The 25,911-nt window shown below is 39.3% G+C and overlaps 1 protein-coding gene across 1 annotated transcript in view; it reads right to left on the minus strand.

The window, feature by feature from the left end:
* Window positions 1-25,911, minus strand: part of LOC124613057 (multiple PDZ domain protein-like) — a 131,119-nt gene that overhangs the window by 68,273 nt on the left and 36,935 nt on the right. Inside the window, exon 4 of the mRNA XM_047141641.1 lies at window positions 13,493-13,694. Within this exon, the coding sequence (XP_046997597.1) occupies window positions 13,493-13,694 (202 nt within the window). The remainder of the gene's footprint in view (window positions 1-13,492; window positions 13,695-25,911) is intronic.

A 25,911-nucleotide genomic window follows, 5' to 3' on the forward strand; every position in this document is an offset into this window, starting at 1 on the left:
CAACAAACAATTGAGGATGTAGGTTGCAAGTGCTACTCTGAGTTGATGAGGTTGGCACAAGGGAAATTTATGGCAACCTACATTGAACTAGTCACGATTGTTGCTTTTGTGGGGTTGGTGATCTTATCTGTCACTTCACTGTACTCCATACTGCTGAAATGTTAAACTATGAGTTTAAGTGCAGTAACTGACATTTTAATAACTGTCTGTATTATACTAGATTAATTTTTCTAGTGCACAAAAACAACAGGATTTCTATTTGTCCTATCTATTGCATGTATAAAGTTTCCTTTTCTGTTTGCAAGTTACTTTAATCCATGGTGTGTTCTTTTCCTATTTTATATTTCCTTTCAATGTAATTTTTATTTATATTGTTTGGAAACATTTCGTAATTTTCTCCATAGTTAGTCTGCCTGAATCCCATGGAAGTTTCTGCGTGCTGTGTAGTGCTATGTTGTTTTTCTTAATTCTTTATTGTTATCCGAGCATGCATTCAGTGCCAGGGACAACATTTATTTCTTTACTTCCAGATTTGTCTATGAAGACTTGTGTATCATTCCCTTGCTCAATACAAACTGGAAAACTTACTGTTGAAGTAAAAGTTGTGGAGCAAAATATTCACTTCTAAACCAATTATGCTTCCAGAATATGTCAATAATCATACACTGCAAGCAATACATTTTATTAATTATTTCTTTGTGTCCGCAGAAAGCTTAGTACAGAATTATGTTGCTGTGCTTATAAAACTAATGTGAACTTTTGTACATACAGATGGTGTTCATCTAAAAAGAAGAAGTCAGTTGCAAAATAATCTTTCAAATAAAAAAAATAATGCAATGCAATGCATTCTTTAGTAGTAACAAACTGCACTGAGTAAATGTTTTAATACATAATTGAGATTAGATATTACTGATTTCACTGTTATGTATGTTTAGCTACTATTTTGTACTAAGGTGGGAAATGATTTTTTATTTCAAAATATGTGGCATACTGAAATAAATGCAGACAACTCAAGTATTAAACAAAGTAATTAATCAATGAAGAATTGAACACATTTTTGGTTTAATGTTTTTTTCCGAAGCAAAGCATTGTGTAATTTTTTTACACACTAGCAAGAACATTGCAATATATGTTATCTGCAGGAGGATAAATAAATAAAAGCATAACAGAAAAAATGTCACCAGAAAATAAGTTTCTCACAACATTTCAATATGAGAGCACTGTATCTGTAGAAGTATGTAACTTTTGTGTAATTTAATTCTGGTAGCCATAGGAAGTGTATTGTTTTTTATGATGTACATTCAGTGAAAACATTTAGAATCCAAAATATTACAACTGAAATAATATTGTTTTCAAAAGGTAATCAGTTTTGTAGCATATAAAATTTTTAATTGCTGTGACACAAAATGCACAGACTTCTTTGTGATACAGGCCAATTCTGAGTAATTCTGTGTGTTTTGTTGTATTCCAAACTATTTCTACTGTTTGATTCTAGAAATGAATTAATAAAAATGTTGTCTGTGGAATTTTTCAGTCACACTTCACACAACAGTTAAAAATCCAATATCAAGTAATTACCTGAATTATGTACTCCAGTGGGAATAAAAAAGGAGACACATGTTATGTGGAATAAAGGCAGCAGAGAGAGAATGCTGAAAGCGACTGCTGTCACAGAGCAATAGCAACTGACATCACTGCGACCGACACAAAAGGAAGACGGAAGGGCAGGCATAATCCTATTTTATCAGGTTACTGGGATGTGTAAATTGGATGTAGAGTTCAGTATGGCTTCTCTTGGAGCTCAGAGGTGACTGAAGTGGCTCCCAGTGTCAGTGCACAGGACACAAATGTTTCAGTATTGTGAATTAGTTCTGAGTATTGTATACAGTTTGGAAATTTAATAATTACAGCATATCACGAACTGCATGTGAAAAATACAATCTTGAAAGAAAGATACAAGAAGGACAATTAATGAGAAAAACACAAAGAATGAAGAGCTTTGGCTTCATAATGTGAATTTTTGTATGTTTACTATTCATTATCCGTACAGTTCCAGTTCTCCAATCTTCTATGCAATGTTTCAAATAAAAACTCTATTTTAGCAATACTAACAAACAGGCACTTGTATTCATGTCACAGTCTTAGCTACGTATGCAACCATTGCACTCATAAATGAGTTCTATCAACAAATAAAGAATGGTTTTTAATCATTGAATAATATTATAATTCAGCACAAAATATTACTTGTGAATTTAGCATCATACATTTTCTGTGGCTCATAACTAAACACCCTAAAGTAAGATTTCCCCACAATCATGGTTGCATGGCAGTTTTTTTTTTTTTGGATTTCAAAGTATTATCCAAAACTATGCTAACAGCATGCTCTATTAACAATGTCATGAATCTGCAAAACTAAGTAAAACCAAAATTCTATTTCCAACTCCATCCCCCTCCTCCTACCAAAAACATACATATACATTAAAAAATAAATAAAACAACTTATCTCCAAAAACATCCATGCCATCAATTAGTAAAAGGCACATAAATCAAAGTAATATACATTTTTACTTGGGACTAAGGGAAATACATTACAATTAGGTGTGTTCTTTATCTGGGAAGCAAGAATAATTATAATATTAATATTTAAAAATGCCATAGAATTAGCAGCCATGGATGAATGGCTGCAAATTTTAACAACTGAATTGGCTTGTTATACTAAGATCGTTTCACATTATTGCTATCAAAATCTGATGACAATAAAATCACATAACGTATTTTTCACATTTAAGGTGAAAAGCTAATGTACATCCTATGTAATGTAAAATACTTCATTAACTTTTACCATCTCATCACAAAATCAAATGTCAAAAAATGTAATGCAACCTATTTAATCTTTTCCAGTGCAATCAACAGATGGTGGAGGGCCCACTTATGAATAAAATGGCATTAGCCACAGGGAAATCCTGTACCTTGATAGAACAGCACACTCACTGAATAAATTATAGGAAAAAATGAATTGATCTAAGTAACTAGCAGTTGATTCTCAATCTTTAAAATGCTGGTCATGAGCAATACTTCAGCATTTCATTTTTAACATTACTGAAAAAGACACACCAGAGGTGTGATACAAAACTTCTTGCTGTGCATTATTGTAACTACTTACAAAAATGAACTGCATTAAAGACTGTGCTAAAGAAATGAATACAAATGAAATTGGCTTTGCCTTCACTCTTCATCTCCATCATGCATCATACATATCAAAATTAGTTGTATTCAACTTCCTTCTTTAAACATGATTAGTCATGCCATTATTATAGTCTGTATGCAGCATCTCTTTTCTCTTTTAGGTCTGACACTGAGAGGTTCTCTTCTTCTTCTTCTTCTCCTCCTTCTTCTCTCATGTGTTCTACTATCCACTTTAGTTTTCTATAAACTCATTTTAATACAGTATTGCTAATGGTATTTTTTTCCAATTACATTGCCATTCAGAAGTCAGTACAGTATTTTCAAAAACCTATTGTGAATTACAGTCCAATTAGTAGGTATCCTGTAACTAACTTGTACCTTGTCCTGTAATTTCATACAAAGTCGTAGTAAGAACGACGCTTCAGCAGCAGAAATTATGTATGGCACAGTTGAATTGCACAGTTTTCTTCCACTAATATACTGGCACATTTCTACATAGCAACATAAAAGTATGCCTAGTCATGACTAACTCAGCTTCATCAAGCACCTGTATTTCACTTCAGCAGATTCATGAGCAGCTGAACAATTCATCCTCAAATCTTAGAATAATACATGCAAGATATTTTGTACAGTCCTGGATGATGGACACATAATGAAGGATACTGAAAGTACTTTACATTACCATCTTCCATAAACTTGAAGTACTTTAGGAGATAGAGAAAACTACAAGTTCCATAAACTTAAATTGTCTTCCCTCCCAAATCATCACAAGGAAGAACTGACTGAGCTACAAGGGAATCATATCATGAAAAAGTATAGGTATAAGTCACAGTTCTGACACTCTGCTTTCTTACAACAGCACAAAATTAGCAATTAAAAATACCAGCCATGAGTTTTGTTATCTATTTCAGAATCAAAACTGGTTATTTAACCCACACCCAGACAATAATTTAATATCTGTCACATACAGGCATAGAAAACATTTCTTTGGTCATTTCTTAAACTATTTCACTGCTAAAATATCAGTGCAAGAAAACTGATCCACATATCGATACAAAATCTACACACATAACACAAGCTTACAACAGCCAAGTCTGGCCTCAGCAGCCAGAGACTGTAGTCAGGTGTGTGTGAATTGCATTTGCACGAGTGTGTGTGTGTGTGTGTTTGTTTTGTTGTTGTGGTCTTCCGTCCGAAGACTGGTTTGATGCAGCTCTCCATGCTACTCTATCCTGTGCAGGCCTCTTCATCTCTGAATAACATCTTTCTGAATCTGCTTACTGTATCCATCTCTTGGTCTCCGTCTCAGATTTTTACCCCCCCAAACTTTCCTCAAATACTTAATTGGTGATCCCTTGCTGTCTCATGTGTCCTATAAACTGAACCCTTCTTCTGGTCAAGTTGCACCACAAATTTCTCGTCTCCCCAATTCTATTCAGTACTTCCTCATTAGTTACATGATTGACCCATCTAATCTTCAGCATTCTTCTGTAGTACCACATTTAGAAAGTTCCTATTCTGTTTTTATTTAAACTGTTTATCACCCATGTGTGTATTTTATCTAATTCAGATGAAGGCCTTTCTGGCTAAAAGCTTACTTGTTTGCCCATCTTTTTGTTGTGCCGATTTGCGACTCAACATCTCCACTACATGATACGTATCAATCTATTCTTTTCATACTACAGTCCCAAGGTTACAACAGGTCCACAGTAAATATCTGAAGTCTTAATCTTACATACAATCAATCTGAACTATTCCAGACAAGTAAAAAGTGATATATTGGTATCAGAAGCACAGACCGGTTGGCATTCAATAGAGGAAAATTCATGTGAGAAATTCCTAGAAGTTCTCTTGGACATCCTGGTGTGGCAGCAGCACACAAACAAGTTAACAAAAAAACTAAGATACACCTTCCTTGTATTTATAAATCTGTCTCTGTGTTGACCTGCAGGCAGGATTACCAGCATGCCCCAAGATACAAATTAGGAGTGGGGTGATAGGTATATATGGAGTAAAAGATGCAATTGCACCTCAGTATAGCAGGTCACTGAATGGTGTTATCTGGGACTGATATTGAAATATAATGTCACTTTGACACTCACTTCCAGACTGACACCTGAATGTCTGCTGGGAAAATCTAGTGTCTCATTTTGAATGCATAATTTATATACTTCCACTCTGTCTTATGGGAGATGCATCTGAAGTCAAGGTGCAATAATAATATTGTGTGGAGTCAATAACTGAACATCTTGGAGAAGTCTCTTCAGGATGTTCATATTCTGACACTCATAATATGTCAATACATTTGCACCCTAAGTGCATTTGTGGTTAATAGTAAGAGTGATTTCAGGACAAACCGTGAAATTTACAATCACAGTTCTAAAAGTAAAAATAATTTTGAAATAGACTTTGTATTATAATTTAAAAATTATTCCAGTAAAGTTTGCAAACTTTAGCCTACAGAGCAGATATGGATGGATCGTCTCTGTGAAGAGCTGAAATAATCCTGAAACAAGGGTGTGAGGAATTGTAGTTGATGAAGGCATTAGCCAAACTCTAGTGTGGTCAGCTCTCCATGAGTAGCTACTTTATATCCATCAATAGCAGTACATGCCAACATTTCAGACACGAAACTCCCAAGTCAGGTTACAAGTATCAAAAGGAAAATACTCCCAAAAAATTATACAATTCTATCTCATAATTTTGTGTAAAATTACATTTCTGCAATGTCTTTCAAGACAAAGCACTGCAGTTCCACTATTCACTGCTCCTATTTTATTTACAACTGATATGTGATTTACACAGAGTGAATGATTGATTACTACAATAACTACTCATGAACATATCGAAATCCTTAAGTGATTATTAAAACAAGACAAAATTTGCTTCAGTATAAATATTTGATGGGAATTCTGGATGTCTATAGATTGTACACTTTATCAGACACTTTAAAGGAAAAAGGAAAGAGAAAGGAAGAAGACAGGAAGATTATCCAACTCATTCTTTGAAACTAATAACACAGTGGTAGCATAGATACTTGTACACAAATTTTTATTTAAATCAATCTACGGACACGTTAAAACCATACAACTACTTTCTTTTTTCTTTCTTTCTTTCTTTTTTTATCCTACTTTCAGGTGAAGAAATGGAGAAAGTGGGAGACCTGCAGAGGGAGTAGAGAGGAGGCATAACTTTGTGCCACAAGTGCTGTGGGAACCAGTGAAGAGCAGAAGAGGTAAGCTTCTTTTGGCTTTATGCAGCACCACCAACAAAAGAAACAGGACAAAGTTTTGACACTCATGTAGAGCACCGGTATCAGTTAATATTAGTGTACAGAGCTGAAAAATTCCTTAAATACCATGTAATCTAAGTTACAATTATTTTCTAAACTACTGAGGCATGTTGTGGTAAAATTTCCACAACATAAATGCCATTTCCAACAAAAACGTGAACTATGGCTGACACTATGTTAAACAAGTTCTTTGACTGCAAATGTACTGATTGCTAATGCAGGGATACTGCTTGCCATTTACCATACAATTTATTATTATGGACTAGATTTGAAACTGGATTCGGAATTTCTTGGTAAGGAGAGTGCAGCATTTTACCTTGAAAGACAATTCCATTGGCATCCTAGCTCTTATAAAATCACTGTCATTTTTACCACAATCAGCTGATTTTGGCTGTTTGACATTTTCAAATGTGTACTCCTATATTCATAAACTTACATTGTCACTGACTATAAATTTATAGAAATGTACATATGTCACTTTAGTATATAACTGTTGTCATAGTAAACATGAGTGATAACAACATTCCATACTTGACACTGCTTTAGAATAACATTACCGCCATAGAGGCATATACAGGGTGAGTCACCTAACGTTACCGCTGGATATATTTCGTAAACCACATCAAATACCGACGAACTGATTCCACAGACCGAATGTGAGGAGAGGGGCTAGTGTAATTGGTTAATACAAACCATACAAAAATGCACAGAAGTATGTTTTTTAACACAAACCTACATTTTTTTAAATGGAACCACATTAGTTTTGTTAGCACAGCTGAACATATAAACAAATACGTAATCAGTGCCGTTTGTTGCATTGTAAAATGTTAATTACATCCGTAGATATTGTAACCTAAAGTTGATGCTTGAAACCTCCGACATTCAGTTGCGTGTTGTAACAAACACGGGCCACGGTCGGCAAGCAGCATCTGCAGGGACATGTTTACGATGACAACCGTGTTTACTAGTGTGGCTGTAGTGCACTGTTGTGGTTTGGTCTAGCTGTCGCAGTGTCTGCATGTAGCGCTTGCCGCTATTGTTATTCTGCATTCGTCTCCGCACGCAGACCAACTGCAGTACACCATGTTACCAGACGTCTGTGATAGTGTAGTGTTGTAGGAACTGTAACCATGGTGTATTCGAACTCTGAAAAGGTGGAGATGGTACTCATCTATGGCGAGTGTCGACGAAATGCAGCTCAAGCCTGCAGGGTGTATGCAGAACGGTACCCAGACAGAGAGCATCCAACGTGCCGCACATTGCAAAACATCTACCGCCAACTGTATGCAACAGGTATGGTCGTAGCACGCAAACGGATCTGTAACAGGCCCATCACAGGAGAAGTGGGTGCAGTTGGTGTGTTAGCTGCTGTTGCCATGAACCCACACATGAGTACACGGGACATTGCGAGAGCCGGTGGACTGAGTCAAAGTAGTGTCATGCGCAAACTGCATCGTCACCGCTTTCACCCGTTTCATGTGTCGCTACATCAGCAATTACATGGTGATGACTTTAATCATCGAGTGCAATTCTGTCAATAGGCATTAACAGAGAATGCGTTGCAGTTCTACCTGTTTACCGATGAAGCGGGTTTCACAAACCACGGGGCAGTGAATCTACGGAACACGCATTACTGGTCCGTGGACAATCCTCGCTGGCTCAGACAGGTAGAGCGACAGCGACCGTGGAATGTAAATGTATAATGCAGAATCATTGGCGACCACCTCATTGGTCCTCACTTCATTGCAGGGGCCCAAACAGCTGCAACATACATCGCGTTTCTACAGAATGATCTGTCAACGTTGCTCGAAAATGTCCCACTGGAAACGCGTCAACGTATGTGGTATCAGCATGATGGTGCACCTGCACATTCCGCAATTAACACTAGGCTGACCCTTGACAGGATGTTCGACGGGCGTTTCATAGGACGTGCAGGACGCATAAATTGGCCAGCCCGTTCTCCTGATCTTACACCTCTGGACTTCTTTCTGTGGGGTACGTTAAAGGAGAATGTGTACCATGATGTGCCTACAACCGCAGAGGATATGAAACAACGTATTGTGGCAGCCTGTGGTGACATTACACCAGATGTACTGCGGCGTGTACGACATTCATTACGCCAGAGATTGCAATTGTGTGCAGCAAATGATGGTCACCACATTGAACATCTATTGGCCTGACATGTCGGGACACACTCTATTCCACTCCGTAATTGAAAACAGAAACCACGTGTGTACGTGTACCTCACCCCTCATGGTAATGTACATGTGCGTCAGAGTGAAAAAGACCAATAAAAAGGTGTTAGCATGTGGACGTAATGTGCTGTTCCAGTCTCTTCTGTGCCTAAGGCCCATCACCGTTCCCTTTGGATCCCTACGTAATTCGGTGCTCTCCGATACACACGATCATACAGAGGAGGAGTGGTACTCAAGCGTCAACTTTAGGTTACAATATCTCCGGATGTAATTAACATTTTACAATGCAACAAACGGCACTGATTACGTATTTGTTTATATGTTCAGATGTGCTAACAAAACTAATGGAGTTCCATTTAAAAAAACGTAGGTTTGTGTTAAAAAACATACTTCCGTACATTTTTTAATGGTTTGTATTAACCAATTACACTAGCCCCTCTGCTCACGTTCGGTCTGTGTAATCGATTCGTCAGTATTTGATGTGGTTTACGAAATATATCCAGCGGTAATGTTAGGTGACTCAGCCTGTATACATAAACTTAAAAACTCATAGCATATCACACAGAACATTGCCCTATCCAACTTGATTCAACACCGTTGAAAGTGGTGAATGAATCTGGAGAGAGAAATGTTCTTTGCTACATATTGTGAATTTTTATGGTTACTGATGTATGTCACTACAGCAGTAATGCTATTTTAATGTGTTGAGTAGCATGAAATATTGTTGTTACTTATGTTTACTATGACAGCAGTTACCTATTACACTGATAGATGCACATTTGTATACACCCATAAAAGTTGATGGTGTAAACTTATGACTATAGGGGTACAGACATTGAAAATAGCAAACAGACAAAATCAATTGATTGTGGTATAAATTACAGTGATTTTGTAAGAGCAAGGGTAGAAAATGGGAGTTGTCTTTCAAGATAATATGCTCCTACCTCCCTACCAAGAAATATTCAATCCAGTCAGAAATTTTAATGTAATTGGATAAAAATCTACTTACCATACAGCAACAAGAAAACACACATATAAAAAGTATCAAAGTTCACAAGTTTTCAGAGCCAATGGCTTCTTCTTCTGACAGTAGGGTTGAGGGAGAAGGAAGAGAGGAGTATGAAAACTTGTAAACTTTGAGAGGCAATGGCTTCTTCTTCTGACAGTAGGGATGAGGGGGAAGGAAGAGAGGTTAAGAAAGAGGACTGATGGGGTTTAGGAAAAGGGGTTGAATTCACAACAGTTGCCCAAAACATAAGGTCAGGGGAGACTTTACGGGGTGTAGTGAGAAGGAAGACTGTTGTTGAGGACTACACTGGATGAAATTTGAAAACCTGAGACTTTAAAGGTGGAAGATAGGGTAATAATATGCAAGACTGAGATTACTGCCAAAACATTCTTGCACAACTTATTAAGAGCTAAAAGCTAACTGCATGTATTTGGTAGAGGTGGGAGGGTGGTGGGGTTGGGAGGGCAGAAGATGGACAGGTCAGAAAATGAAACATGAAGAAAATTAAAAAGAGTGAGGAAAGGAATAGTTACTGTGAAGAAATGCAGAGACCAAAGAAATTAATGTAAATTATGGCCAGCTGGGTGTTGAGAACCCAGGAAATGTAGCACCAGTTCCCACCTGTGGGGTTCTGAGAAACTGGTGTCAGGGGAGAAGAATCCAGATTGCATGTGTGGTGTAACAGGCAGATGCACCTGTTATGTAGTAGAGCATGCTCTGCAACAGGGTACTGCGTGTTGCCAGTAGATACCCTCTTCCTACGCACATTCATCTTAACTGATAACGTGATAACAGTCATGCTGATGTAAAGGTCGAACAGTGTTTACTTAACAACTTGTATACGACGTGTCATTTCACAGGTGACTCTCCCTTAGATAGTATACATTTTGCCAGTTACAGAGCTGGTATAGGTGGTGGTAGGAGAGTGCATTGTGCTAGTCTTACAGTGGGGACCTTCACAGGAGTAGGAGCCATAGGGTAGAGAGATGGGTGCAGGAGGAACATATGGTCTGATAAGGATATTGCACAGATTGGGAGAGTCACAAAAAGCTATTCTAGGTACAGTGGGCACAATGTCAGACAGATGGACCTCATTTACTGAAATGTTTTCATCTACCTTTCACCTCTCAATAATGTCAAGAGTCGCCAGAAATGACACATAGTTTGGATCGCATGTTGAACTATAGATCCCCATACTCCAGTTTGATAAGTGGGGTAGATTAGTGACCTGCAAGTTGCCAAAGTGATGTCTAATTGAAGGATTTGGTCCAGGCCAATGAGTCACGTAAATTATTATTTACTTGCCACTGTAGCTGTTCTTATGCTGGAACCTGGAAGCTTTAATCAATTTTCACTTTCTACTAAATGACAGAAAGTAATTCTTCCAACAACAGTTACACTAATCTGATGGCGTATGGGAACACCACATCCACAAAAATTGTTCGTACATTTGATCTGATATTGCATAAACTGAATCTGGCAGTACTAATGACAGTTCTGTATAAATCTGCTTGACAGAATGAACCACTGTCAAGGCACCCCTTTATACAATGACTTTCCCTACTTCTCCAAGCCATGTCGTCATAGCAAGGAATAACTGCCTAGACAGCAGGTACCAGAACACATAACCAAATTTCCATCATCGTCCTACCTTGCAGACACTGTGGCTATCATCATTTGGCTTCTACATACATGTTGGGTAACACATCACTTTACCAAAAGTGATATGTTACATCACAAACCACACAGCTGTCACTGCTGATATCTTCTTATAGGTCATGGGTGGGAACATATTCATGGTTTTTGAAGGCAGGAATGTTCAACTCCACTTGGTATAAAGCCAACAGATGTTTCCAATGCAATTACCTACTGAAGCTGACATGGAAGTAATCACACTTTTTCACCAGAGATTTTTTGTCACAAGGTGATTTGTCACCAACACACCAACAAAATCTCTAATTAAATTTTTGTAATATTTCAGTAATGTGATATTTTGCATATGTGATAGATTGTGTGTCCCTTATTCATAAGCTATTATAACCCCCATAATTTGCTTCTATCAGTCTGTAATTTCAGAAAACTGTAAGCGTACTATGACTCCTCATGTGATTTTGGAAAAGATTCTCACTCAATGAGACTATTAGAACTGTTCAGTGCATTCTTTTTGTCACTTGGTATTCTGTCTCTACTGTGAGTGCAGATTTAAGTCCATTAAACATTACAATTAATGCAATAAACTGTAAATGGACAAATTATTTTAAAGCTTGCTCACACTTTTAATAAAGTGAATTAATTGAAATATAATTTCCTTGTACTGACTGACACCACAACTTCCACACAACATCATCATCTTACAGCATTCAAAAGTAGCTGGAATCGAAAAAATACAGATGCTTGCTATCATCTGTTGTCACATTAGCTGAGAGAAAATCACTGCTTACTATCATTAAAAAAATTATTCATTTGTTCAACTTGTTCATTAAGAAACACTAGTGCCATGTTTCAAACAAACTGATACGTGAATTTCAGAAGAATAAATTGGTAAGTAAATTTAAATGACAGTAACATTTTTCTTCTTAGTTTGCTTAGGATCTAATTCTATTTCAAGCAGATAAGAAGCTGAGTTTCTGTTACAGAAAGTACTCTTGCTGTCGATAGTAGAGTTCGTGAAAGAAGATCTCTGACAGCTCACAGCACTGTTGCCATCTTTCATTTGTGAATCACATATCACAGCAGATAAACGCAATTGTCATCTATGGAGCCACAACAGAGCTGAGGTGTCCCCACTGAGATTCACACAAAATCATTTTACATGATTGTTGAGGTAACCAAGCAAAGCAGCCATACCAAGCACACTGTAGCTGTCAGGGAGCTTCTTTCACTGACTATACCACATATCCACTGCACTAGTAATTGCATCTCAACAAGAATAAAATCAGTATCTTGGACTTCCTATTACAGCAGCCTATTTGACATCTTTTCACTGCAAACAGAGTTTGACAAGCCATCTCACCATACTACAATGAAGTTAAGACTTACTCAGTGAGCACAGACAAATTAGTATACATTGCCACTAACACTGCTTCTAGAAACCAACTAACAGTGAGAAACATAGATTTAAGTGATATATTCAGTTTTAAGAAAGATGCATTATCATTGACTGAAAACAGTGAAACCAAAACATCTGAAATATATACAGTTGTTTCTTAAGGGAAGAAAGATATGGAAAACATACATTTTTAAGTCATCACAGCTGGCTACAGAAATGCTGATGTGGTGAGCATGGGAAGAGAGATCAATGATAAAAGATAAAGGCACATAACGTACAGGGAACAGAGCAAACATGCTGAATCAAGTGGATCCAAAGCATTTGTGTATATGGATCTGCAAAGGAAAAACTGAAGGAAGATTAGTTTTTGAAGTTTTATCAAGAGGTAATCTGTTAGAGACAGGATCTGCAAGGGCAGATAGATGAAAGAAGGAAAGACAGAAGACCAGAAAAACTTTATTTTCATAACACGTGAGGAAGATAGAAATGAAATTACCAGCAGAATAAAACACAACAGGCAGTAAAAAAAAAAGAGCTGCATGGATATGACAGCACTTTTATAATGGGAATTCTGTGCAGAAAATTGCAATATAAAAAGAACACAATGTGTGCAAGCAGCAGAAGGGTTACAGCACAAAGTAGCTCCAAAGAAGCTGCTAAAGGGCATAATGGCATGCATAAGCTGTGAGACAGCAATGCTTGGGAATGAATTAATTCAGCATCAATTATCTCATAAAACCATGACTAATAAAAGCACTCACCTGATATCAGTGTTAAGAAGCTGCGCTCTCCGTAGGATTGCTCTCGCTTGTGAGTTTGTAACTTTGCGAAGACTTTCATTGTTCACGGATAGCAGATAATCTCCAGGAACAATGCGACCATCTTTCGCCATAGCACCTCCAGGTGCCACAGACACCACTAGCATTCCATTCACACCCTTGTCCACTGAGTCAATGCTCAATCCTTTTGAAAAAAAAATTCTGAATTTAGCTCAAAAAAGATAAATGAGAATGACAAAGTTAAATTTAAAACACAAAATTTACAACTGCATAAAAATACTAATATTCATGTTGCAAATAATATTGTGAGTGATTACAAAACATCTTAGGATGTCATTCGTATAAGTCTACTTTGATGGAGACACTCACTGAATTGTAGCAAAAGGATGAACCATGAACCAATTTAACTAGTTAAAATCCTCTTTGTGGCAGGCTCTCTGGCACTCGTATTTGACTTACAGCACAAGAAAGTTCAGTAAGTATGACACATCATCATCTGTAATGCAGTGCTATTTCAGCATCCCACTCAGTGTGTGTTGATCATAATCTCGTTCTTATTTCTTTATTGTATTCAGTTACAGCAACAAAACAATTATCCTGCATTTAATGGGCATACTTTATACTCATTACTTCTGTGCATTATGTATTAAACACAACATAGTGTAATTACAGAAAGACAATGAACAAATGAAACATTTATTTATTTCATGTTCTGGTGATTCACATTGTGAATATGTTACGGGACATGGAACAACGTCAGTTTTACAAGTTTGTTGTGGTTACCTTATATGGTGTTGTGTAAATAATACTAATTATCTCATGTTGAAGAACCTGCAACTTACATTCTTGTACTCAAAAATAGAATTATTTACAAATGTTTACAATAATAAATAGGCATGCACACAAGTAAGAAACTGGGAAAGTATCTGAGTGTTACAGGTACATGGATACTACAGTGAGACTCAGGAACTCTTCTACAGTGTAAAATGACACTTGCCATAGGAATATCTTGGCATTTTTTAAATAAGAACTCATCATCCACTAAACACTTCATCTGAAAAGGAAAGACATTAATAATCTTACACTGACTGTACCACACTCCAGTTTATATGCACAGAGTGCATGTTGTATTTTCTTCTAGTATCATGACTATGATTCACATGCTTAGCCAAAATAATCACTTTTTGATAATCTAGTATAACTGAACAGATAAAAAAATGTACATGCCAAGTGGTTGCAGGAGAAAATATCTAAAAATTATGAACATTTGCAAGCTTTAGGAGCCAGTGGCACCTTCTTCTGACAAAAGGGTTGAACAGGAAGTAAAAAATATGAAAAAAAAGAACTGTGAGGTTTAGGAAGTGGAGAAAATTAAGGGAAAGTCACCCAGAACTCCGGGTCAGGGGAGACTTACTGTAAAGGGTGAGAAGGAAAGACTGATTGTTGGGGACTGCACCACAAGAGAGTTTAAAAAACCTGATAGCTCAGAAGTGGAAGGGTAATGAACGAGGCAGAGACTAGTGTCAAAACATAGTGAAAGACTTACTAAGGCCAGCGTATCGTAAGTGGCAGGCAAGTGGAGGTGTTGGTTGGTTGGTTTGTTTCAACAGGTGGATGTGTGAGGTGGTGAGGAGGTGGGGGTGGGGGTGAGGGGGGGGGGGGGTGAGGGGGGGGGGGAAGAAGAATAGACAGATTAGAAAGTGAAACACATAGAAAATAAGAAAGGAATACTTACTGAAAATAAATGCCGTAATTGAAGAAATTAATGTAAATTAAAAGCTGGAGGATGACAAGAACCAAGAACATATTCTGACACCAGTTTCCTTCTGTGGTGTTCTGAGAAACTGATGTCATGTTGTCAGGAGGGAGAATCCAGATGGTGCATGTGGTGAAAGAGGTACCAAATTCATTACTGTCGTGTTGTAGGGCATGGTCTGCAACAGGACATTGTGTGTTGCCAGTATACACCCCTGTCTATGCCCATTCGTCTCAATAACTTTGTGGTAGTCACGACAATGTAGAAGGTCTAACAGTGTTTACATAACAGCTATTACATGACATATGTCGCTTCACAGGTGGCTCTCCCTTTCATAGTATGTATTTTGCCAGTTATAGGGCTGGTACAGGTGGTGGTAGTGGAAGGGTGCATAGGGAAAGTCTTACAGTGGGGATGGTCACTGATGTAGAAGTCAAAGGTTAGAGAAGTAGGTGCAGAAAGAGTCTAGGCTCTGACAATGATATTGCAAGGATTGGGCTCGGAAGGGGGATGAAAAGCATTTCTAGGTATGGTGGGCAAAATGTCCAGATGAGTGAACCTCATTTCAGGGCCATTTCTGCCTATTTCCGCTATACCAGACTTCTCTCCTTCTTTAAAATCCTGCAGTTACCTGCCTCTCAAGTTCCCTTGTGTGGTACCATCCATCAAGCCAACCACAAACTGCAACAACAGGCCATGCCAAGGCTACCTTACCTTCTCTTAAAGTACCTCAACGGTGGTTTTCCCATTCCTGTCCATCTCCAGCTCCCTAAACAGCCACACCATCATCCACCACTCCTCTTCTAAAGACTGAGCTTGACCAATCTTAACATCCTCAAACCTTCACCACTACTCTCCAGAGAAATGGTACAACATGGTCACAAGAACCAGCCACAACAGTACAGTGTTCTCAACTTTCTTCTCAGACAACCTTTGACCTTAATTATCTGTGTTATCCAAGGCTCTCACTTTCAGCCCCAAACCTGTACTTAATCATGCTGCTTTGGTTAAGAACCTACTTTCCTTTACATAAAATGTCAACTGGAAATATCAGTTTGCAACTCTATCCCATAACCTTTCCAACAGCAAACCTGACATTGAACACTGCCCTGAATAGTTCTGATCACAATCCCAACTTGATCCACCACCACTACCTCAAAACCCCTTACAAGCCTTCCAGGAATTCCTAAAATCCAGCAATTCTTTACAACCCTTTCTAAGTTCCCTACAACATAACACTAATCTCTCCTCTGCAGAACTCCACGCTCTTCGTTCTCTAAAAACTGATGACTTTATAATTACCCTCCCAGCGAACAAGAGATCCACCACAGTGGTACTTGCCCAATGAAAGTATGTAAGTGAAGGCCTATGCTGGCTTTCTGTCACTTCTACATACAGCATCTGTCATCATGATCCCTTCCCTGTGATACACACTGACCTGCAGTCTCTTCTTATAACCTTAGGCCCCTCACAAGGACAACCACCTCAATCCATAGAATTTCTTACCTCACACAAATCACATACTCCCTCCTTTTATCTTCTTACTAATACTGATAAACCCAATCACCCTGGTTGTCTCTTAATGAATGACTTCAAAGTGCCCACTGAATGTACATCTGTCTTAATATAAACAGCTACAACCCATAGTACAAAGATTTCCTTCCTACATTAAAGACGACAACCTCTTTCTAGTTTGTCTGTGCCCGTCCCACTCCCACCACACACCTTGCTTGGCATCACTGATGCTACCTCCATCTATACCAACACTCCCTATGTACATGACCTGTCTGCAGCTGAACATCACCTCAATCGCACCTGTCTGAATCCAAACCTATGACATCCTTCCTGCTCACCTTGCTCAACTTTACAAACAGCTACTTCACCTTTGAGGGACAGACATACTAACAGATCAGGGGCGTGGCCATTGGAACCAAGATGGCTCCTTCCTATGCTAGCCCTTTCATGGGATCCATAAAGACTTCAACCTCTGGAAATTTTTGGAAATTTGTGCAAAGTTCTTATGGGACCAAACTACTGAGGTCATTGGTCCTAGGCTTACACACATCTTGGTTTAACTTACACTAACTTATGCTAAGGACACCATACATATCCATGTCCAAGGGAGGATTCGAACCTCCAATGGCGGGCGAGCCGTGCGAACCGTGACAAGGCACCCGAGACACAAACCAAGACAAGGAAGCTCAGACCGCATGGCCAACCTCTGGTTTGGTTTAGATACACTGATGACACCTTTGCCACACAGACTCACAGTGAGGCTGACCTGTTAAAATTTTTGGACATCTCTAAATAAATTCTCCTAGTTAAATTTTTTATGGTGCTATTCTGAATCGCATGCCACTTTCCTTGATGTTGAGCTCTTCCTCACCTAAGGTCACACTCAACTCTCAAATTAAACCTACTAACAAGCAACAGCACTAACATTCTGACAGTTGCCGTCCTTTCCATATAAAATTTTCCCTCCCACACTGCCTCAACATTCGAGGAAATAGTATTTGTCCAGACACAGACTCTTTACAGCAGTACACAATTTTTCCCACCTCAGTCTTCAGTGAATATAATTACCCCACAGGGCTAGTTCAAAAGCAGGATTCCCAGGCCATCATGTCCAATTGTGGTACTGTTGACCCCTCCAAAAAACAACTTAGGAGTACACCTCTTGTCACTCAGTACTACACTGGTTTGAATCTATTCATCAGCTTCTCCGACAGGACTATGATTTCCTAAAATCATGTCCTGAGGTCTATTCTATCTGACATTTTGCTCCGCCCTCTCCTCCAATCTCCACAAAATCCTGATCAGACTCTATGCTCCTTCTGCAATCATTTCTCTACCCTTTGGCTCCCACCCCAGTGATCACCCTTGCTTTAAGATTTGCCCTATGCTCCCTTCTACCACCAACTACACCAGCCTTGTAACTGGCAAAACCTATACTGTCAAACAGGGAGCCACCTCTGAAATGATGCATGTCATATACCAGCTTTTAAGTAAACACTGTTTCACCTTCTAAAATGTTAAGTTATGTTAACTGGGACCTAGAAACGATGGAGAGGCTCCCTCCCCACCGCAGCCGCAGTGGTGCGCAACCCCACAACGACTATCGCAGTCCACTTCACCCCTCCACCGCTCCACACCGAACCCAGGGTTATTGTGCGGTTCGGCCCCCAGTGGACCCCCCAGGGAACGTCTCACACCAGACGAGTGTAACCCCTATGTTTGCATGGTAGAGTAATGGTGGTGTACGTGTACGTGGAGAACTTGTTTGTGCAGCAATCGCCAACATAGTGTAGCTGAGGTGGAATAAGGGGAACCAGCCCACATTCACTGAGGCAGATGGAAAACCACCTAAAAACCATCCACAGACTGGCCGGCTCACCGGACCTTGACACTAATCCACCGGGCGGATTCATGCTGGGGACCGGCGCTCCTTCCCAAAATGGTATGACTACCACCAGCTTTCAGTTAGGATGAATGGGCATAGATAAGAGGATGTATATTGGCAACACTCAATATCCTGTAGCAGAGAATGCTCTAAAACCTGACAGTCATGACTTCGGTGCCTGTTTCACCACAAATGCCATCTGGATTTTTCCCACAGACACCAGTTTCTCAGAACGCTGCAGGTGGGAACTGGGTTCTACCCTCTCATCTAGTCTTAATCTACATTAATTTCTTTGGTCACCACATTTATCTTCAGTAACTATTCCTTTCTTTGCTCCTTTTTAGTTTTCAATACAGTATTTATTTTATGACCTATCTATTTTTCCTCACTCCCTACCTCAATCTGTCTATCATTTATAATACACTTAGCTTTCTGCTCTTGTTAACACTTGTACTATGTTTAGTCAGTAATCTGTGTCTTGCTTGTTACCTTATCTTCCGCTTCAAGTGCTCAGGTTTCCAAATCTCATGTGGTGCAGTCCCCAAAGATCAGCCTTTCCTTCTCATCCCATCCAGTAAGTCTCCCCTGACATAGGGTTCTGTGCAACTTTCCTGCAACTCGCTCCATTTCCTGAACCTCACCAATCCTTATCCTTCATCCCTCTCCCTGCCCTTCAACACTTCTGCCAGAAGAAGCAGCCACTGGCTCCAAAAGCTAACACATTTCCTTAGCTTTTGTGTATGTGTCTTCTGTTGCTGCTTGGCGAGTATATTTATTCTCCATCCAATTATCTTACACACACTATTAGGTCTAGAAAGAAACTTTTTTCCCTGATTAAACTCATCAGGGAGAATGTATAGCTACTGCGCAGTAAATGTGACAATTTCAATTTCCTTAAAATGATTTATGCATTTGTTTCTGTGGTGGACTCCACTCATGATTCTTATGGCTCTTTTCCTATGCATTTCTCCAAAATATTATTCTGTATGCCATAATGGCATGGAAATAATTATAATTAGCTGATTTAATGGTTTTGATATTTCTGTAAGAGTAAACAAAGTGTAAAGATAAGTTGTAACACAATCTGAATGGGGTTTGCTATCAATATCTAAACCTAAGTATTTTTAAGTATCCACCCTAACTATCTGATGGTCACAGTTTATCTCATATTTCTTCATCTTTAGTAGTTGTGTGAAACTGAATAAAGTTTTTTTATACTAAATAAAAGAAAGATCATTTACATTAAACCAGTTCACATGATTCCTAAAAACCTTATTCGCTGACAACTGAAGTTTGTTTAATGAATTACCATTATGTAACACAGTGTCATCAGCGAAGACGTGAATTTACAGTACCCTGTACAAAGAAGTAGATAATTAACAAAAGTAACAAGAAGTTGGAGGCCCAGAACTGAGGTCTGAGGCACTCCATGCACTTTCACTACTATTTTTGACAGGTCAGCTACACAAAATTCCAGTGTTTTCTCATTTTGCACTGATGATCAAAAGCTAAGAACATAACCACAATAATAGCATCGTTATATATCAAACTTGAATTTCACATACTGCACTCCCACCCCCTTTCCTCTCAGGATCTGGAGTACAGATTTTTATTCATTACAGAATTCCCACATTCTTCCTGGAGTCAGTTGAAAACCATCAGTTCTCTGTAATAATCTTTAGCGTCACCTACAAAATTTAGTTTTTGCATGCACTATACCACTACACCCATTCTCTCATCCCCTGAAACCTGTCTCGCACAGAGATCACCTGAACCACGCTCTCTCATGCTTCTGATCCCACATATACTTGCTTACCAGCCATGGGGAAGTATCCCTTGCGTTGCACAGTACAAGTTAACTAGACTGGAAGAGCACTTGCCCACGAAAGGCAAAGGTCCCGAGTTTGAGTCTCGGTCCGGCACACAGGAAGTTCCATCCAAGGCTAGGGGTTTGAGTCCTCAAATAAAGAATACATATCCTGTAATTCTTGCTGCTTCTCGTTAAGTGATATTCTGTTACTAAATGTTTAATGCAAAAGAGCCAGCTTCGAAACCGTGGCCAAAAGAAGTTTGACCCTGTCAATTTCACTGACTGCTTCACAACCTATGCCATCTTGTTTGTCATCTGTAATGTCATTTCCCAAAATTACAATCACAGAAATGAAATCAAACAGTGGAAAAGCCATAATGGGACTGTAACAATATTATGAAAAGGAAAGTTGCTACTCACCATACAGCGGAGATGCTGAGTCACAGATAGGCACAAGAAAAAGATTTGTCACAAATAAAGCTTTTGGCTAGTAAGACCTCCGTCAACAATAGATGACACACACACACACACGCACACACACACACACACGCACATGCAAACGCAACTCACACACGACTGCTCTCAGACGTCTGAAACCACAGATATTGTTTCTCTTTCAGTGCAAAGCTCCTACTCAGTTTCAACTCGGCCCTGTTCTTGATCATGGCACCTGTACTAACTCATACCTTTTTTTTTTTTTCTTCAAAGGGCTGATACCACATATCTTTGGATCAATAATGAAATGTTTGACACCAAAATGAGTGAGGTCACAGTATGTAAAGAAGGCTTCAGACACTCATGCAATCATCTAAATGGTCACCAAATTGCTGTATGTTCCACTGAGAAAATGTGCTGTTACTGTAAAACTGACTCATTCCATATGACAATATGAGACTGCAACTATGGTGTATGGACCATCCAATAACTAAACCAGCTGTGATGGTTGCTGACCCTATTCCAGATGAAATTAAAGCACCATGTGCTTCCCTTGTGATAATAGCTTGCAGGCAAGTTGCCTGTGAGATGCATGTGAATGAAACCTCTGGCAGCTCACATCCATGTCACCATCTGTTCTTCACCCAGTTTCTGCAGAGTACCCCAAAGATGATGTACACTGGCTTTAACCAGTGTGGGAATTGGGCAAGGCCACTAGCTGTTTCGGATGGTTCAAGATATTAGCTCAATCATTGTTTTAACTGCTACAAATCGTGATGCTCAGCACTGGATCACTGACTAGATGCAGTGATGAACTGACCCTAGTTCTCAAACCCACCACACCCGTGAAGAAAAGCATGTGGAAAACACAGAAATACAGGACAATGGACAGTGTAACAAATTAATAAATGATGGCTCATTCAATAAATTCAATGTTGTGGTTGATGTGTGTAAGAAGCAACACATTTGTGTAGTTTAGATGATGAGCCATTCTGACCATTTCAGGTGTGTCACCACTAACATCTCCACCATGTAAACAGTACTTATATGGATCTGAAAGTTGAAGACCAAGCATGACCCAGCCAAATGTGTCACCTACTAATTGGTCCAAGCCAGTGCACATCATCTGTGGGGTACTATAGCACTGTTCTGCAGAAATTGAGTGAAGCGAAGACAGTGACACAGATATGAGCTGCTACAGATTTCATTCACATGTGCTTCATGGCCAACTTTCCTGCAAGCCACCACCACACAGAAAAGACTTGGTGCTTTAATTTCATCTGAAATAGGGTAGGCAACCATCACAGTTCATTTATTTATTAATTATGTATTAATTATATATTATATTAATATACATTAATTAATAATTAACACAATAATATAATAATAATTAATAATTATTATATATTATATTAATTACATAATTGAAATCTCATATTATCACATGGAAAGAGTCAGTTTTATGGTAGCAGCACATTTTCTCAGAGAAAAATATGGCAATATGCCGACCACTTACAAGATTGCATGATGATTGTCTGAAGCCTTTTTTATGTGCAGTGGCCTCGCTACTTTCTACATCTTACACTTCAACATTCCATTCACCCAAAGACATGTGGCATCAGCCATTTGAATGAAATGATATGACGACATGAGAAAGCAATTAGTACAGGTGTCGAGTCAATAGCAGGGCCTAGTAGAGACTGAGGACGAGTTATGGAGTGAAAGAGGAACTGGTTGCAATTTTGGGGACCGGTATTAGGGGTGACAAATGAGATGGCATAGGTTGTGAAATAGTCAATGAAACTGACCATGCTGTTCTGAGCAGTATGCTCTACAACTGGAAGGACAAGCTTCTCACAGTTCCGAAGCTGGTCCTTTTGCATTGATATATAGGAAGCTGCTGGTATCAGAAGGGCTTAAGGATGGGCCAGAATATTTAGTAAGTCAGATGAACAGTGGACTATCACTGTGTGAGGAGCAGAAAGAATTTCAGGAAAGATATTCTTTATTTCAGGACCAAATTAAAGAGTCAGAACCATAGCAGTGGATGATCTTCAGTAGTTTTAATCCAGAGTGGTACTTTATAATCCAAAGGATGCTCCCCTGTGGCTGGTTAGTAAGTGTGTGTGTAATCATATGCATGAAAGGATATGGGTCAAGTGATCTTTGTTTGCATCAAGTTTCAGGGAATAAGTCACTGGATGTAGAGTGTACTAGATTTCAGCGAGGCCTTTGCCAGCACCTTTGGTATAATGATGAAGCAACTGCATGACACTGTCTACGGTGTTCTGTAAAAGACAAAATTGTAGAGAAGAGACTTCTTGGGGTGGCAATTACTGAAGGGAAATTGTTGTTACTGTCTGCCTTGGTGGCTTGAAATTGACAGGGGTTCTTATGGGGGCCATCGAAAAGGTAGCTGTTGAAAGTCCAGGAAGAGAGTTTATTGAGATAAAGAGGATCAACTGAAATGCAATGGCAAGAAGATAATGAGGTTATGAAGGTACAAGAACAGACTATTGTAGCCAAGTGACCAGATTAAAAAGGTCCAGTCAAATTAGTATGTCTACAAAGGATTCCTCTATATGCTCTATGAATACATTGACAAATGAGGATGTCACATGAGTGCCCATACTGTATATGTGTCACAAACATATTTGCAGGTATGCCTTTCAGAGGATAAGTAGTGGTAGGTGAGAGTGTAATTGATTGTATGTGAAAGGAATAAGTCAGTACTCTTGGAGTGAGTAGGATGTTGCACAGGCAGTGTTTGATATCCATAAGGCCACCAACATAGGGGACAATAATGCCTATAGAGGTGGCATAACCAATGACAAGTAAATAGCCTCATTGGATAAGGGCTGTTGAGCATCTGACTGAGAAAACAAAGGAGGACAACGGGCTGGAGAGACTGGATGATGTGGCTGGAAATCCTTTCCGCGATAACTTACAACTTAAGCTTTAGAAGTTGTAAAGAAAAGCACATATTAAAAGAACATGGACATGTATTGGTCTGGAAGTTTCCAGGACTGGCCTTAGGATTTAAACAGGTATTGGAGGTCATGGTACATTTTGGAATGAGATCACTACTGCAAAGCTGAAGGTGGAGGTGGAGGTATGTGACAGTTGCAGAGACATTTTACTCTGTAGTAAGTGGCATCCATCACGACAGTTGAGCAACGTTTATGTTCACGGCAAATGGACAAATTGTAGTGGGGTTTGAAGTTCTGTATGTCTACTCTTTTAGCCATCAAGTAGTTGGTGCCACTGAGAAGGGTTCCAGGATTGAATGTTGAGGTAGGTAGCGGTGAGAAATCCCTGGAAAACTATTAGATGGCTGCAAAGTGGCAAAATCAAACTCTCTCTCTCTCTCTCTCTCTCTCTCTCTCTCTCTCTCTCTCTCTCTCTCTGTGTGTGTGTGTGTGTGTGTGTGTGTGTGCGTGTGTGTGTGTGTGTGTGTGTGTGTGTGTGTGTACTCATCTGACTTCAAATGTTTAATGTGAAACATGTCACATTATGACTCAGACAGGCTTCAACCTTGTAAGAGATAAAGAATAGTTTTTATTAAAAAAATACTTTCAAATAGTTGCAGGATAACCCATCCTTTAAGTGCATTAATCATCTACATACACTGTACATCTCTACAACAATAATGATTTGGTTTAAGTACAAGGCCTATAGTTTGGAGAAAAAGTAAGATAGCGCACAAAGGAACCAGGAGATTCCAGCATCTGTAGAATATGCCCATGTAATTCTGAGAAATGACAAAGTAAAACATAACTACAATCATGGAAAGGATAGATTTCTACTCACCTTAATGATGACATTTCGAATTGCAGACAGGCGCAACAAAAAGACTGTCACACATTAAGCTTTTGGCCAAAGCCTTCATCATCAGAAAAGAAAAATACACGTGCAGTCACACAAGCAAGCACACCTTAGATACACAAGACTGCCATCTCTGGCTGCTCAGACTAGATTGAAACTTAAATGCATCAAACAAGAACAAACTATCTGTAATGGTGCAGGGAATGGGGAAGCATAGCAGGGTACAGATGGGGGGAAGAAGAAACAGTGCTGTCTGGTGGAAAGTGCAGGAGCTAGAGGTGGCAAACAGGCTAATTGGTGCAGCATCAGGAGGCTGTGGTGGAGAGAAGGAGGAAGGGGGGAAAAGGGAGTTGAAAGGAAAGGAGGAGAGGAGGGGGAAAGATCAGTGAGTGCACTGGCACTGTTGGGTGGGGGTGTGGTGTCAGTACATTACCATAGATTGATGCCAGGATGATTTTGGGAACAGAGAATGTGTTGTAATGATATCACCCATCTGCACAGTTCAGAAAAGCTAGTGTTGGAAGGAAGTACCCAGATGGCCTCATTTGTCAACCAGCCGTTGAAATCAAGCAAGTTACGTTCAACTGCACACTGTGCAACAGGGTGGTCGCCTTTGCTCTCGCCACAGTTTGGCATTGGCCATTCATCCTGTTTGATAGCTGGTTGATAGTCATACCAATATAAAAAGCTGAACAGTGATCACAGCAGAGCTGGTACATGACATGGCTGCTTTCACAGGTGGCCCAGCCTCTGATGGCGTATGATAAGCCTGTGATAGGACTGGAATAGGAAGTGCTGGGTGGGTGGATTCGGTAGGTCTTGCACTTGGGTCTTCCACAAGGATATGATCCCTGTGTCAAGGGGTTTGGAGTGGAAGTGACACAGGAATGGACTAGGATGTTGTGGATGTTGGGTGGGTGATGGAACACCACTTTAGGAAAGGTGTGAAGGGTCTTGGCTAGGATATCCCTCTTATCAGGGAATATGGTAGATAATAAAAGCCTTGACAAAGTATGTGGTTCAGTTGTTCTAGTTCAGGATGGTACTGAGTGATAAGAGGGCCACTCCCTTGTAGCTGTTTCCTGGAGGTGGTGGCAGGATTTGTGGTGTGTGGAGATATGGCATGGAAAATCTGTTTGTGGACTAGGTCTGAGGGATAGTGGATGTCTGTGAAG

The sequence above is a fragment of the Schistocerca americana genome, chromosome 4 (assembly GCF_021461395.2).
Source record: "Schistocerca americana isolate TAMUIC-IGC-003095 chromosome 4, iqSchAmer2.1, whole genome shotgun sequence".
Classification (NCBI taxonomy): Eukaryota; Metazoa; Arthropoda; class Insecta; order Orthoptera; family Acrididae; genus Schistocerca; species Schistocerca americana.